Source organism: Zootoca vivipara, chromosome 2 (assembly GCF_963506605.1).
Source record: "Zootoca vivipara chromosome 2, rZooViv1.1, whole genome shotgun sequence".
Lineage (NCBI taxonomy): Eukaryota > Metazoa > Chordata > Lepidosauria > Squamata > Lacertidae > Zootoca > Zootoca vivipara.
In genome coordinates, this window is record NC_083277.1 from 96,583,233 (window position 1) to 96,596,984 (window position 13,752).

General features: G+C 49.5%; 1 protein-coding gene across 10 annotated transcripts in view; it reads right to left on the reverse strand.

Annotated features, from left to right (window-relative positions):
• Window positions 1–286: 286 nt before the first annotated feature.
• TBC1D16 (TBC1 domain family member 16) overlaps window positions 287–13,752 on the reverse strand; it is a 62,977-nt gene continuing 49,511 nt past the window's right edge. For 9 of the 10 annotated variants that reach the window (XM_035104179.2, XM_035104171.2, XM_035104174.2 and 6 more), the window contains 8 exons: window positions 11,744–11,891; window positions 9,577–9,744; window positions 8,782–8,930; window positions 8,053–8,187; window positions 6,815–7,001; window positions 4,463–4,642; window positions 2,472–2,618; window positions 287–2,214 (listed from right to left, as the gene is read on the reverse strand). In XM_035104179.2, coding sequence (XP_034960070.2) covers window positions 1,969–2,214; window positions 2,472–2,618; window positions 4,463–4,642; window positions 6,815–7,001; window positions 8,053–8,187; window positions 8,782–8,930; window positions 9,577–9,744; window positions 11,744–11,891 — 1,360 coding nt within the window. In that variant the 3' untranslated portion in view covers window positions 287–1,968. The remainder of the gene's footprint in view (window positions 2,215–2,471; window positions 2,619–4,462; window positions 4,643–6,814; window positions 7,002–8,052; window positions 8,188–8,781; window positions 8,931–9,576; window positions 9,745–11,743; window positions 11,892–13,752) is intronic. The other variant, XR_004691881.2, reaches the window with a different exon arrangement.

The window sequence follows — 13,752 nt, forward strand, 5'->3', positions numbered from 1 at the left end:
GTTTACAGGTGCGGGGGACCTTCCATCACAGGGGCCAGCACTTGGCAGGTCCTCTGTATAGTGCTATTACGGGCTGCATTTGGCTTGGTGGGTCAAATGTTGTGAAAATAAGCCTGTGCAAAGATGTTAACAGACCGCAACCACTAATCTCAGTCAAGTTGTTATTTATCCTTTCTGAAACTGTCTGCCACATTGGAGCAGATGTAAGAGAGAGAGGGAGGGAGGGAGAGGGGGAGACTTTGGATGCTAACTCAATGAAACTAGTACTTGTAATAGAACCTAAAATGCAGTTAGGTTCATTCTAAAATGTAAGTCAGTTAAAAATTAAGCAAAGCACATCAGGAACCAAGTAGTCGCCCTTACTCTGTAACCAGAAGGCTACAACCTGCCACACTCACAATGGCTGCAGGGAAAAGCAGGAAGACCTACGGTATGTCGTGCCACTTTCCTATGCAGCTCAGAGCTGGATCAAAGCCGCAAGGGGGGCAGGATTCAGAGTACTGAGAAATTCATTCTAGCCTTACAACTGCAGGACATGCATTCAAGCTCACTGTTCCAAGTGGTCCTGGCTCTTGCAGCACTGATTTTGGGCAGTTTTTTCCAGGAAGATCAACCATGGTGAATGCTGGAAAAGAGGACGGGCATGGATGTGAGAGACAGGAGGGTGACAGAGCTGCAGAGTATAGGCTGCATCTCTAGAAGTGGGGCCTGGTGATTCAGCTTTGAGACTGCAGCAGGCACAGTCTATTCTCCCCTCCAAATCTGTCTTAATGAGAGTAGTAGAAGAAGAGTTTGGATTTGATATCCCGCTTTATCACTACCCTAAGGAGTCTCAAAGCAGCTAACATTCTCTTTTCCCTTCCTCCCCCACAACAAACACTCTGTGAGGTGAGTGGGGCTGAGAGACATCAGAGAAGTGTGACTAGCCCAAGGTCACCCAGCAGCTGCATGTGGAGGAGCGGAGAAGCGAACCCAGATCCCCAGATTACGAGTCTACTGCTCTTAACCACTACACCACACTGGCTCTCATGTAGCCATGTGCAAAGACCCAATGGAGTGTCAGTGACAAAACGTTACAGGGGCTCTACCTGCATCTTCAAATCAGACCGGTTCAGGCCAAAATTAATCAAAAGTTTTCATGGTGTGTGATTTTGCATAATTTATTATACTCACAGTGAACTTGAGGATTGCAACTTCCGTAACTGCAAAAATTTGATTTTTGACCTACAGCAAACAAGTCATGTATATATGAAAAGAATAAAAATAAAGCGCTTTGTAAAATATGGTGATCAGGCTTTGGATACATACACACATACTGTGATTATTTCCCTGGGGAACCCCAAAAGCTTGCAATTTTATTGTTTTCGTTTTTGGCAGACTATATTCCAAGTTATGCAGAAGCCAGAGAGTCATGGTGTTTTGGTTAAAGCAACACGGGCGTGCACAGGTGCATGGGTGTGTTTGGGATGGAGGGGCTGGAGTAGCATTGCCCTCCATCTACTGCGTTGCTGGTTGTGGACTCAATGACTTAAGCCATCTACATTCCCCTACGGCAGCAGTGTGTGTGTGTGTGTGTGTGTGTGTGTGTGTGTGTGTGTGTGTGTGTTAGGAGGGGGAATCCTTTTGCCCCTTGGAACTCTTGATTCACCAGGCTCAGCCTTGTGCACTCCCTTCAAAATGTTCCGAACTGTAAAGCAACAACAATATCAAAAAAAGTTGGGACACTCAGAGCGACGCCCTTCCAGGTATATAGGACACACATCAAGATCCTGCTTTGACCACAAGGGAGACTCTTCCACTCTCCTTCCTTCTCCCATCCACTCATCCATCTCCTTTGGGACATTGAGGAGAAACATCCGCCTCCTGGTGTCTCCTGTTGATGTCTGCTGAGAGTGCGTCTCAACTGCGCCAAGTTTTTTCGCTTCCATTTCTCTTCCAGTCTTTGGGCACTCAAGCCCCAGAAAGCTGTCATTTCCGGAAAGTGAAGACCTCCCGTGTTTTCAGTCCTCTCCTGCTTTCATTCACTGGCTTGGGAGAAGGTTCCTCCACCATGCCTCCATAAGGGCAGCTATCCGAGTCTGGGTGGTTCCCCGTACACTCCACAGCGGGGATGTAGCCACTGTCCCACATTCCTGTCCCGCAGAGTTTGCACAGGTCATGCAGACCGCAAGGGATCCGAGGCAGCAGGCGGAACTGATAAAGCAAACTTCTAGCCTGGAATTGGGATGGCAGAGTAGATGTGAATACACAAGCCCACAAAACAGCACAGGGCACAAATAGCACATACGAGAAAATGCTGAGTTCGTCTAAATTGCTCATCTCACACCCAAATCGTAATGGAGACTTGACACCACCCACAAAAGGAGAACACTGCACAGCCTTCCATTTGCTGTTTTGGAGCAGACAGAATTGCAAAGGTTTTTTTTTTATCTGTCTGTCTGTTTGTTTAACACCTGCAATTTTTAATTTACCTTCCTGAGTATGAGCTCCCCATTCATGTGCATGGCCAAGTTCCCAAAGTGCAGAAGCATCTGGTCAGTGGCCAATTGCTGTTCGATGACATCGTCTCCATAGATCACCACAATAGCCACACAGATGAAGAGGTGGAAATAGTCTGTCTGCAGCAGCAAGAGAACAAAATGATCAAGGGAGGGAGGGCTAGAAAGATGCACCGATTGAGGCAACAAGATCACATTTAGTAGCTTTTTGGCTTTTTAAAAAAAGCAAGCCGGTGAATGGGAGAATCATAGAATTGTAGAAATGGAAGAGATCCTGAGGGATCTAGTTCAACTCCTTCAATGTAGGAGCCATGAGAGAGGTAATGGGAATTATAAATGATGTGGCAAGATGGGAATGAAAAGTTATTTACTCTCTCCCAACCACTGCAAGGCAGCAGTTTAAAGACAAAGGCAGTACTGTACTTCGCAGAATGCAGTGGTACTGTTGTGTAGAGGTTAGAGCTTTGTAGTGTGATTGAAAAGAGTCAAGTTGAAATCCCCACCAGGTGGCCTTGGGGCAGTCAGTCACATGCTCTACCTTATAGGGTTGTTGTGAGGATAAAGTAGGAGGTGGAGAAACCATGTACGCCACCCTAATCTTATTAAAAGAAGCACAGGATGGCAACGCATTGAAATAAATCTAGAGAGCTATACACTTTCAAAAGCAATGCAGAAATCTCTTGGGCCACAGAGAAAGAGGAAGTCAAAACTAGTAAGGCAGACTGCAAATCCTGGTTTGCCCAGTTACATGCACGAAACCCGGATGCATTCTGAGAGAACTGGCGTATCCTTACAAGACAAAAGCCTACAGTGTCGAAGTATATGAAATCTAGCAAGTCTGTAAGTTTCTTGACCCAGTTATATCGGTTTCACTTTGAAGAAGTAAAGGCATGAGAGGGAATATTATTTGTAGTAAAAATGTTTTCAAGTGAGCAACCAACAAATTAGGTGCTGGATATGCTGCATTAACGCTTAATTTACAAAACGCTCCATTCTGAATAACTTTGCACATAGAATTAAGATCTGCTGCAGGGATAGGCAGCATTGTGCTCTCCAGATCTTGCTGGACTTGCATCCCCGACTATTGGCCATATGCTGGCTAGAGATTATGAGGGCTGGGAGTCCAGCAAATTCTGGAGGGCACCACGTCGCCTGCCCCTGTTCTACTTGCTTAACACAGTGAGTTTTAGGAGCACAGGACTCTAGACCACCTGGCAAAGGGCGGTGAAATCTCTGCCACAAGGATTCAAAGCGAGCTCCCCTCCCCCTTCCCAGACCACCACCAGAGAGCAACTATTTGGCAGAGAGTAATGTGAGCAAGCAGCATACGGCGAACACAGTCTGGTGGCAGCCTCCTCTCCTGCAGACAAGACCAGGTCAGACAGAAACCATACGCTGGCTTCCCCTGCTGCTCAGTCCTGGGGCTAACCTCACAAGGAAGTTGAAAATTAGCTTGCCTCTGTGTATGTGTGTGTGTGCGTGTGCGCGCGCGTGCCCTTCACACAGCAACATCTGCAGCTTGGAGAGAAAGCCAGGGTTGCAGCAACCCCAGCGCACAAGGCAGGCTGAGGGCCGCTTTGGCTGATGGGTTGCGACAGCAGCAAGAACAGCCTAGGAGTTCAGTAATGAACCGTCAGGGTGAAATTTGCATCGATTTGTGTAATGTCAGAGGCAAACAGTGGGAGAGAAGGCAAGCAGTGTGGAGGGGGAGGGACACACACACACACACAAGAGAGAGAGAGAGAGAGAGAGAGAGAGAGAGAGAGAGAGAGAGAGAGAGAGAGAGAGAGCTCATCACAGCCATGACTGGGGAGAGGGGAGAGGCCTGGAAGGGCAGCGGCTGCAACCGGCAACATCCCCCTCCCCCATTCACCATCCTCCTCCAAGGAGCAGTGCAGGAGCCCCTGGCAAAAAGGACCCTTCTAACTGCCCCGCTCCTCCTCCAGCCCCCTTTTAAACCTTACCTGGTAGTGAGCCCAGCAGGCTTCCCATATACGCAGAGCCTCAGCATCGGGAAACTCACGCTTAAAGCAGAGGAGGATCCAGCGGTGGCAGAAGAGCATCTGAAGGCCATCCTCCCCAAGGGAGACCAGGTGGTGGTAGAAGCGCACATGCATCAACCGCAGGAGCTCTCGCAGGTACATCTGGCAAAGAGGAAGAGGCGCTCAGCTCAGCTCCAGGGGAGGGGAAGAAAACCCTGCTACTCCCCTCTAGACTACTGGGCATTCCTGCCCCCAAGCCCCTCAGGCTCAGCAGGAGCAGACACACCTCTTAAGAGCTGGTTCTATTATTATTAGTATTAGTAATTAGGTGGCATTTTTCCATCTCCACCGTATTAAGCAGTTGGTCCCTTACCTCTCTCGCCCTGATCTGGCCACAGTGATCCATGCGATGATCACCTCCAGGCTTGACTATTGTAACTCGCTCTACGCGGAGCTGCCCTTAAAGCTGACCCAGAAACTCCAGCGGGTGCAGAATGCTGCGGCGAGGCTCCTTGCAGGGTCCCGGCCGCGGGATCACATTCATCCAGTGCTTTACCAGCTGCACTGGCTCCCGGTGGAGTACAGGATCAGGTTTAAGGTGCTGGTTTTGACCTTTAAAGCCCTATGCGGCTTGGGACCCTCGTACCTACAGGACCGCCTCTCCTGGTATGCCCCGCGGAGGACCTTAAGGTCCACAAACAACAATATTCTGGAGATCCCGAGCCATAAGATGGCTAGATTGGCCTCTACTAGAGCCAGGGCCTTTTCAGTACTGGCCCCAACTTGGTGGAACGCTCTTTCCCAGGAGACCAGGGCCCTGCGGGGATTTGTCATCTTTCCGCAGGGCCTGCAAGACAGAGCTGTTCCGCCTGGCCTTTGGGTTGGACTTAACCTGACCCCTGTGTTTTCCTCCCTCATGGCCTGGATTTATGGACTACTTGAAATGAGGCTGCATTTTAAATTTTAATACTGTATTTTAATCTGTATTTTAATTAATTGTTTTTATGTTTTATTGTAATTCTGTTGGTGTGAGCCGCCCTGAGCCCGGTTTTTGACTGGGGAGGGCGGGGTATAAATTAAAATTTATTTATTTATTTATTTTATTTATTAATATATCGCCCTATACCTGGGGGTCTCAGGGCGGTTCACAGAATAAAACCAACTCATTCACTAATGCAAGCAGTCCTATTAGGAGCACTGTATCCCTGGTGCTAGGGGATGCATGGCATATGGCCTCAATAGTCTGGTGGTTTTGCTGCTGACCATCAGGTCGGTCTGTAAAAAAAACACACATGTTGGTCCACGATTTGATCATGGATGAGTGGGGCTGACCTGGTGCCTATCACCAAGGCCTGGGTGGGGGTTGCCGGGATGGTTAGATCTGACCCAGATCTGCCTGTCCAAGTACTCAGTGCGACATCAGCTCAGACCATAGCTGTCAAGTTTTCCCTTTTCTCGTGAGGAAGCCTATTCAGCATAAGGAAATTTCCCTTAAAAAAAGGGGGAGAACTTGACACAGCTATGGCTCAGACTGGTGGGATGGGGATAAGGGACGCACTGCTGCAGTCCACAAGGAGTTAACTTCTCGCTATCCCTTCGAGTGGGACTGGAAGTTTGCATCTGATGTTGAGAGTAAGGTTGCCAGACTCAGTAGAGGGCAGGACTTCTGTGCCTTTAATTGCCCTGCTCTCTTTTGAGTCTGGAAACCTTAAAGAGAAACCAGCAGACCCATTGTTTAATTTCCAAGCAAAGGGTCTGCTGGCTTCTCTTTAAGGTTTCCAGACTCAAAAGAGAGCAGGGCAATTAAAGGCACAGAAGTCCTGTCCTCTACTGAGTCTGGCAACCCTAGTTGGGAGACGGCATACAAATGCTGTTGGTGTAGTTCCCACCCTGACCCCCCAACAGCCTCCTTGACCAAGCTTATCTTGGGTATGATGTTGGAGGAACCCAGGACATCCATGCTGAGGTTGCCCTTGGGGTGCCAGCTCAGGAGTTCAGGGCCTCCATGGCAACTGTTCCCCAGCCCAATGCCACTTGTGCTATGGGGTTCTGAAGGGTAATATCCCCTTCCCAGTGTCATTTCAAATTGACATGAAGCTGTAGGGAGCAGCCATTTGGAGTCTTGGAGCGATGTGTCATCAGTATATCCTACGTGTTGGGATACAGCACCTCCTCCTTGCAGCTACTACAACTTCTGCAGGTAAGTGGATTGCAGATTTCACGCTTCTGATTAATTTAGGATTTAAAGGGCAAATGGGGTGTGGAGGAGGGAGAAAAGAGATAAATAAGGTGTAGGTGGTGGGTGGGGAGAGTGCCCCAAGGTCAAATCCTCACCAGTTGTTTCTCCATATCCTCATCACGAGGGGAACTGATGAAGATCGTGTTCTGCATCAAACCCACAAAGCACCAGAATGTATCCGATTCATCCAGGACCTCCGCGAGAAGTGGGGCAACAAGGTCAGACATCCCCTGGGAGTAGCCAATGGCAGGGTTGTACACGGCATAGTTCAGCAAGATCCGCCTAGGAAGAGGATGGTCAAATGGCCAGACAGTGAGGCTGGGGTGATGGAGCAACCCAGAGAGGCCTGAGCACGTACCCTCCAACATTTCTCCGATGGAATTAGGGACCTCCTAATTCCATAATAATAATTTTACTATGTATACCCCGCCCATCTGACTGAGTTGCCCCGGCCACTCTGGGCGGCTTCCAACATGTATAAAAAACATGATAAAACATGAAACATTTTTTTAAAAAAAATCCCTATACAGGGCTTCCTTCAGATGGCTTGGGGGCTGGATAACTCCAAACCCTCCCTAATATTTCTCCGATGAAAGTAGGGCCATACCCTCCAACATTTCCAAGATGGAAATAGGGACATCCTAAGGGAAGGCGGGACATTCTGGGAGCAAATCAGAAACCGGGGTGGCTTCTGTAAATCTGGGACTGTCCCTGGGAAATAGTGACACTTGGAGGGTCTGGGAGCATACTCAGTAGGCACAGAATGCTGACTTGCTGTTAGGGTGGGTGGGGGATGGAATGGAGCGGAGCGGAATGGCAATGGGCATGGCTGGCTGGCAACATGAAAAGGAGCACTCCATACTACAATATTGTTGCAGGCAGCGCCGTCTTAAGCGCCCCTGTCGGCATGGTGCGCCGGATCTCTCCGGCGCCCTCCCGGCGCGGTGTGCGGGGCGCTGCTGCGCGACGGGCGGGCGGGCAGGCACAGCGCGATCTCTCCGGCGCCCTCCCGCCCCGTTTCCCAGCGTGGTGGGCAGGTGGGCGCCGTGCCCAGCTGCGCAGCGGACCGGCGGACCGGCCGGCCAGCGGGCGGGCACAGCTCACGGCGCCCTCCTGGCAGGTCGGCGCCATGGTGCCCTGTGCCACCGGGGGTCGACGACGAGCCGGCCCTGGTTGCAGGCTCCACCTGCTTTGCCCTGCCCACCTTTGAAAGGGTTTAGCTGGAAGCATATGAAGTTTGGTGTCCAAAACACAGATGGATCTGGGCTTTCCAAGTGGGTGCAAGGTTCTCAGTGCATTTTTTATTTTTGCACTAATGGGTTACAATAATCACCTCATTGTTTCCACGTTGGGGTTGTTCTCTCCTCGGAAAAACTGGTTACCGCGGTCCGTCCTCACCACATCTTTGTCGACCGTGAACTGCACATTCCGCCAGAATGCCTTCTGCTCCTCCGGTGTCAGGGAGAGCCTAGGCGCCACATTGCAACATGAGTGCACTCCCAACCCACCCACTGCTGCCAATGGACCCTTACTTTCAGGTAAGGGTCAAGATAAAGGAGATCTGGGGCAGTTGGGGAGGACAGAGGAGAGTTGCCTCTTTTCTGTATACGTCCCACTCAAAATGTGACATTGGACCTATTGTGAAGGTTCATTTTCTGGGGATCGTCCCCCTTCATTGTTACAATTGAAGATTTAAAAGAATAATGGCTGAAGGAGGGAGGGTGGGGAGAAAGAGGCATCACACATACACACGCAGAAACACGCAAAACTGGGTATGGACCGGCTGGATTCAAAGTCCCCTCCATTCCCCTGAGAGGAAGCAGGACTGAAGTCCTTACCTACACTTGCAGGAAAATGTGATGCGCTCCCCATTCTAACCTCACCCTCCCCATTCTAGCCCTCCCCATAGCAGATCTGGGGTTTAGGATTGAGGTTTACAGAATAAAGTAGTTTAGCATTTATAAAAGTAATTAAAGGAAAGAAATGAAAGAGAAAGAAAGAAAGAAAGATAACATGTAAACCTTGAAAGTCTGGAGTTGGAGCCACTGTCACTCCTCCTTACCTTTTCTGCTGGATCTCAAAGTATTCCTCTCTCTTCTGCACTCGGAGCGCCTCCCTCTCCTCTGAAGTGGATTCATAGCTGTAGTAGCGCAACAAGAAAGGCCAGACCTCACCACGGATGGAGACATCGATCCCACCAAAGAAAATAGCCTGGGGAGGAAGGGAGGGAGGGCAAAGGGGAAATGATAAAGAAGTTGCAACAGAGGAAAATGCCACAGTTTCTGAAACTGGACCTCTTTTGCTCTCCTCCTCTGACAAGTGAGGCCTTGAGATTCAGGAGCCCCACAATCTGCACATGTTTAGAGGGAAAGCAGTTCTCCCCCCCCTTTTTTTCCCCAGGGGAGACACAAATCAAACTCATTTCAATGTCAATAACCCCCCTGGAGAGCCTACACAATTAACACATCATTCTCACGTCACTGTTTAATCCCCAATCTTGGAAACTTCACACTTGGACTCAGCCTCACATACCTCCTCCCCTAGCAAAGCCCTTAATTATTTTAAAGCCAGACAGTCTCAATTGCTTTCATAGGCCTTTCACATACTATGCAAGCAACCCTAGAAATGCTCACTGGTCCTCATGTCCCAAACCGCAGGGCAAACAATGCAGCAACAAACCAGAGATCCGGAGAGATGCTATGTTAGCCTGCAGGGAGCTGACAGGTGCTGCCTCCCCGTTGCCAAAGGCTGGGAAGATGACGTGCAAATAAGCACAACTGCTCCACTCTCCACTTGGGAGACGTTTCTTCTCTTGGAACCAGCAGAGCAAAACATGCCACTGTGTCTTCTCCCTCACCTTCCTCAGCTTGTACTCTTCTTCCACCTGCCCAGCCTCATTTAGATGATGGAGCCACGCAGAGACATCCAGGCGCTTGTAAGCGTTCTCCTCTGGATGGGTTTCCGAGGAGGGCAGCTTGGGCCTTCGGATGGAGAACTGCATGCAGGTCTTCACGTCAGTGAGCTGCTAATTGGGAGACAAAACCAGGACAGAGGGGCTAGAGCGATAGCTGCAGGAGCCTGACCTCCCATTCCCATGGCTTGGACATCTTATATCCAGGTCACCACAGCAGAAAAGGAAGATGATTTTTGTCTGGAGAGAGAGACTTGTCCTGGGAGGGCGGCAAAAGCCTTGGAAGTTTGGGGGAGACTTCCGGCCCACGCCAGCAAGCGTAATTGGGAGTCATTAAGGATCAGAGCGACATGACGCACTGCTTGGTTCGGCTCGCTGCCTTTCCCACCCTCCCCTGCCCAAGATCAGAGCTAGCACGGCTTGCAGCAATATCGTGAGCCTGCCCAGGAATGCACGCAATAAATTACATCTGATTGGCCACATACAAAAGGGCTGCTGTTAGGAAGGAGAGAAGGCAGCGGTGCCAAGGCTCTCCGAGGACGCTTGCCATTCCTGGGTGAAAACTGCAGCTGACATTTAATTTAAAAATCAAAAGGTTACTCAACACAGATGGAAGCCCCCATGGTACTATAATGAGGGGAAAGCAGCGGGGGAAGAAGAGGGGAGGGGGGCTGTGTAGAAGGAAGGGAATGTAGAAATCACTGTTTCTAACAAGCATCTCTAGTATCTTTAAACATATAATTATGGCCTTTGCAAGGCCTTTGTGCAGAATGAAGCAAGATATGCCAATAGGCTTTGTCAAAACACCATTTGAATACAGACGGCTAGAAGTCATAGACTGAACACTCAGCACAATCCTAATTGCAGAGACAAGATGGGCAAGTCAGGACACTTGCTGCATCCCGGACTGGAGTTCAGATTCCACCTGATCTGTGGACTCACCCTGTGCTCATACCGGACACATAATGCACAGAGGAGAACCCTGAGAGAATTAGATCTGTGGTTTCGCCATTTATATAAACAGCTGGCTTACTTTATAAGGCTGCCGCAGGCCACAAGAAGCAAAGGAAATGAAACGAGGCCCAAATATTCTAGCCACAGAAGAGGTTTACAAAGTCGAACACTCTGCCCAATAAAGCAAATCCTCCGTTATTCAAAACTCCTGTTTGGCTGAAATTTCTTAACCCAATGTAGTGTCACCTTGCCAGGAGCTTACATAACCTACGTAAGCCTGCTCCTCGTTAATTCCCAATATTGGATTAAATAAATACTTTGGATGGCCCCCTTCTCCAGCAAAAGAAAGAACAAACCAAGGGATGTGCATCACCAGTGTCGACAAACCCCTGGCAGATCTCCAAGCAGGCAGAGAAGCTGGTCTGCCAGGAAGAATGGGGCACAGCCCCACCAACATCAACCAGCAAGCCAGCCAACCATCTCTTACCTGCCTTCTTACTTTCAACCAGTCCAGGGGGAGGGGGAAGCGGACAAAACGAGAATTGGTTGGCACTGCTACTCATTCATTCACTTACAATAGTATTTATAAACTGCCCTCCCAGAAAACATCAGCAACTTACAAAAGCCTGTAAAAGCAGTACAAAATAATCTTTAAAATGACTGTCCACTCAATCTTCTTCTTCTTTTAACCTGTATAGGCCCGTCAGCACAAAAAATATCTTCAGGAGACGCCTGAAATAAAAAGGAAGGCTGCCTGCTGAGTCTCTGCCAGAAGAGTGATCCACAGCATAGACTGGCAACACGGAATCCTTGACTTCTGGATGCGGCCAGTTGGGCCTCTGTAGCACAGGGACACAACTAACCTCTCTCCTCCATAGTGATATAAGGTATTCTGGACCCAGGTTGCTCAGGGCTTTGCATATCAACACAAGAGCTTTGAACCTGGCCTGGTAGGCTAGCTCTGGCTCGACCTACTGTTGGCCTCTGAGCCTTCTAGCCTATCAGGGCACTTGCCACCACTTTTCCAGACATGTCAGAAACAAGAAGAGATGTTGCCCACATTTCTTCATTCCTAGCTAGAAATCCACGGACCACTTCTACTAGGGGTGGAGAGGGTGTGAGGAGGCTCCCCAAGTCTACTCTGGACTTTACCGCTTACCTGGTCTTTGAGATGGGTCTCTGTGCAGTATTTCCATTGCTGAAACACTTCGGAAAGTTTATCCAGGCCACCATGGTGAAAGTGGAAAATCTTGTACTGACTTTCCCTGCTAGCAACCACCAGCTGCCCACTGGTGCATGCCTCGTCACTGAAGGAAAAGGGTGGAGGGATGGGGAAAGAAAAGACGGAATGTGTAGTTAAGAGCACAGTTTACTGGTCAGAACATCTAGGGGGTGGGACTTTGTTCAAATACAGATAGCGCAAAAAACATTTGAGAGTCCTGTGTGCATGTTGCATGGCTGGGCTGAGAATATATATATAGCACCCCTCCAAAGAAATGTGAACTGCCCTACACAATCTAATGCGGTGTAAAGGTAAAGGGACGCCTGACCAATAGGTCCAGTCGTTACCAACTCTAGGGTTGTGGCGCTCATCTCACTTTATTGGCCAAGGGAGCCGGTGTACAGTTTCTGGGTCATGTGGCCAGCATGACAAAGCCGCTTCTGGCGAACCAGAGCAGTGCATGGAAACGCCGTTTACCTTTCCACTGTAGCGGTACCTATTTATCTACTTGCACTTCAATGTGCTTTCGAACTGCTAGGTTGGCAGGAGCTGGGACTGAGCAACGGGAGCTCACCCCGTCGAAGGGATTCAAACCACTGACCTTCTGATCAGCAAGCCCTAGGCTCTGTGGTTTAACCCACAGCGCCACCTGCACTTCTCATTGAAGCAAATTTTTGTGTTAAGACTCAAAAACCAAACCAATTTAGGTAGTGTTTCCAGGAATCAGAAGCCTGTGCCTTGCATCGACAGCCATCTTTTCCCACATCTCTTCCCAAGCTTCAAGCAGGGCCGGCTCTTCATAGACCCCCGGTGGCGCAGCGCACCATGGTGCGGGGCTGGTAAGCTGGGCGCCGGCCTGGCAAGGAGGGCGCCGCGCGGCAAAGCCGCGCGGAAACCAATTGCGCCCTGCGAGGGCGGGGCGGGCGGCAGAGCGATCTCCGCCCCTCAGCACCAGGGCGCGCGATCTGCTCAAGACGGCCCTGGCTTCAAGCACCCCAATTCCTTCCTCCTCCATTGCACTCTCTCTCTCTCTCTCTCTCTCTCTCTCTCTCTCTCTCTCATTTCCACCCCCCTTCCCCATAGAATGTATCTGCAAGGACTGAAATGGCAAGTTCTCTGAAAACTCCAAACTGCAATCAAAATGAATTATGCAAATCATCTGACCTTAGTTTGCATAATATATTCTGAGCACATACTTTGCTTCCCCCCTCCCCCCCCCACCCCGGGTGTAGAGGTTGCTTTTCATTTTCATTTCGCCCCCTGCAGAGCACACACTGCTCTGATTATGAGCTTTCATGGACCAATTGGCGCTTGTGAGGTCTCACAGAATCAGAGCACACTGCACTTTTCTCGGTACCCAAAAAAGGTTGGGGTGGGTTGTTTTTTTTGCTTACATCTGGCAGTACTTACCAGGTTGTTTATGGTAATCAACCAGAGTCCTGGTATGCTAGGCACTGTACAAACAAAAGGAGTATCAGGTGGAACAGTGCTCCCCCTCCCACCCCTACCCAGTAGATCGTAAGGGCCTGGGCAAAGGAACCGGCTGCCAAGACCAGTTTGCTTCTCAAATGAACTCCAGGACTCATGGCGTTAATCAGCAGTGGGTAACCCTTTTCAGCCCAATGGATGTTCAGCCACATGCCACCAGTGGGTATGGCCAATGTATATACATACACACAAAGATATCCTGCACATTCAGACCACACACTCACACATTCCCCACATAAACAACACACACTCACCAGACAGGCACAAAGCCCTCTTTCTCTCTGTCTTTCACACACATTCATAAAACACTGAATGTGTTATAACCCTCCCCCACAACCAAGAACCCCGGTTTTCCTTTGTAACTCCATGTTTCTAGTCCTCATTGTTATTAAAACACCACTTGCAACTGTAAAAACAAAAACAGGAGCTAAATAACAGGGGCAGCTCAAGGACTGAAA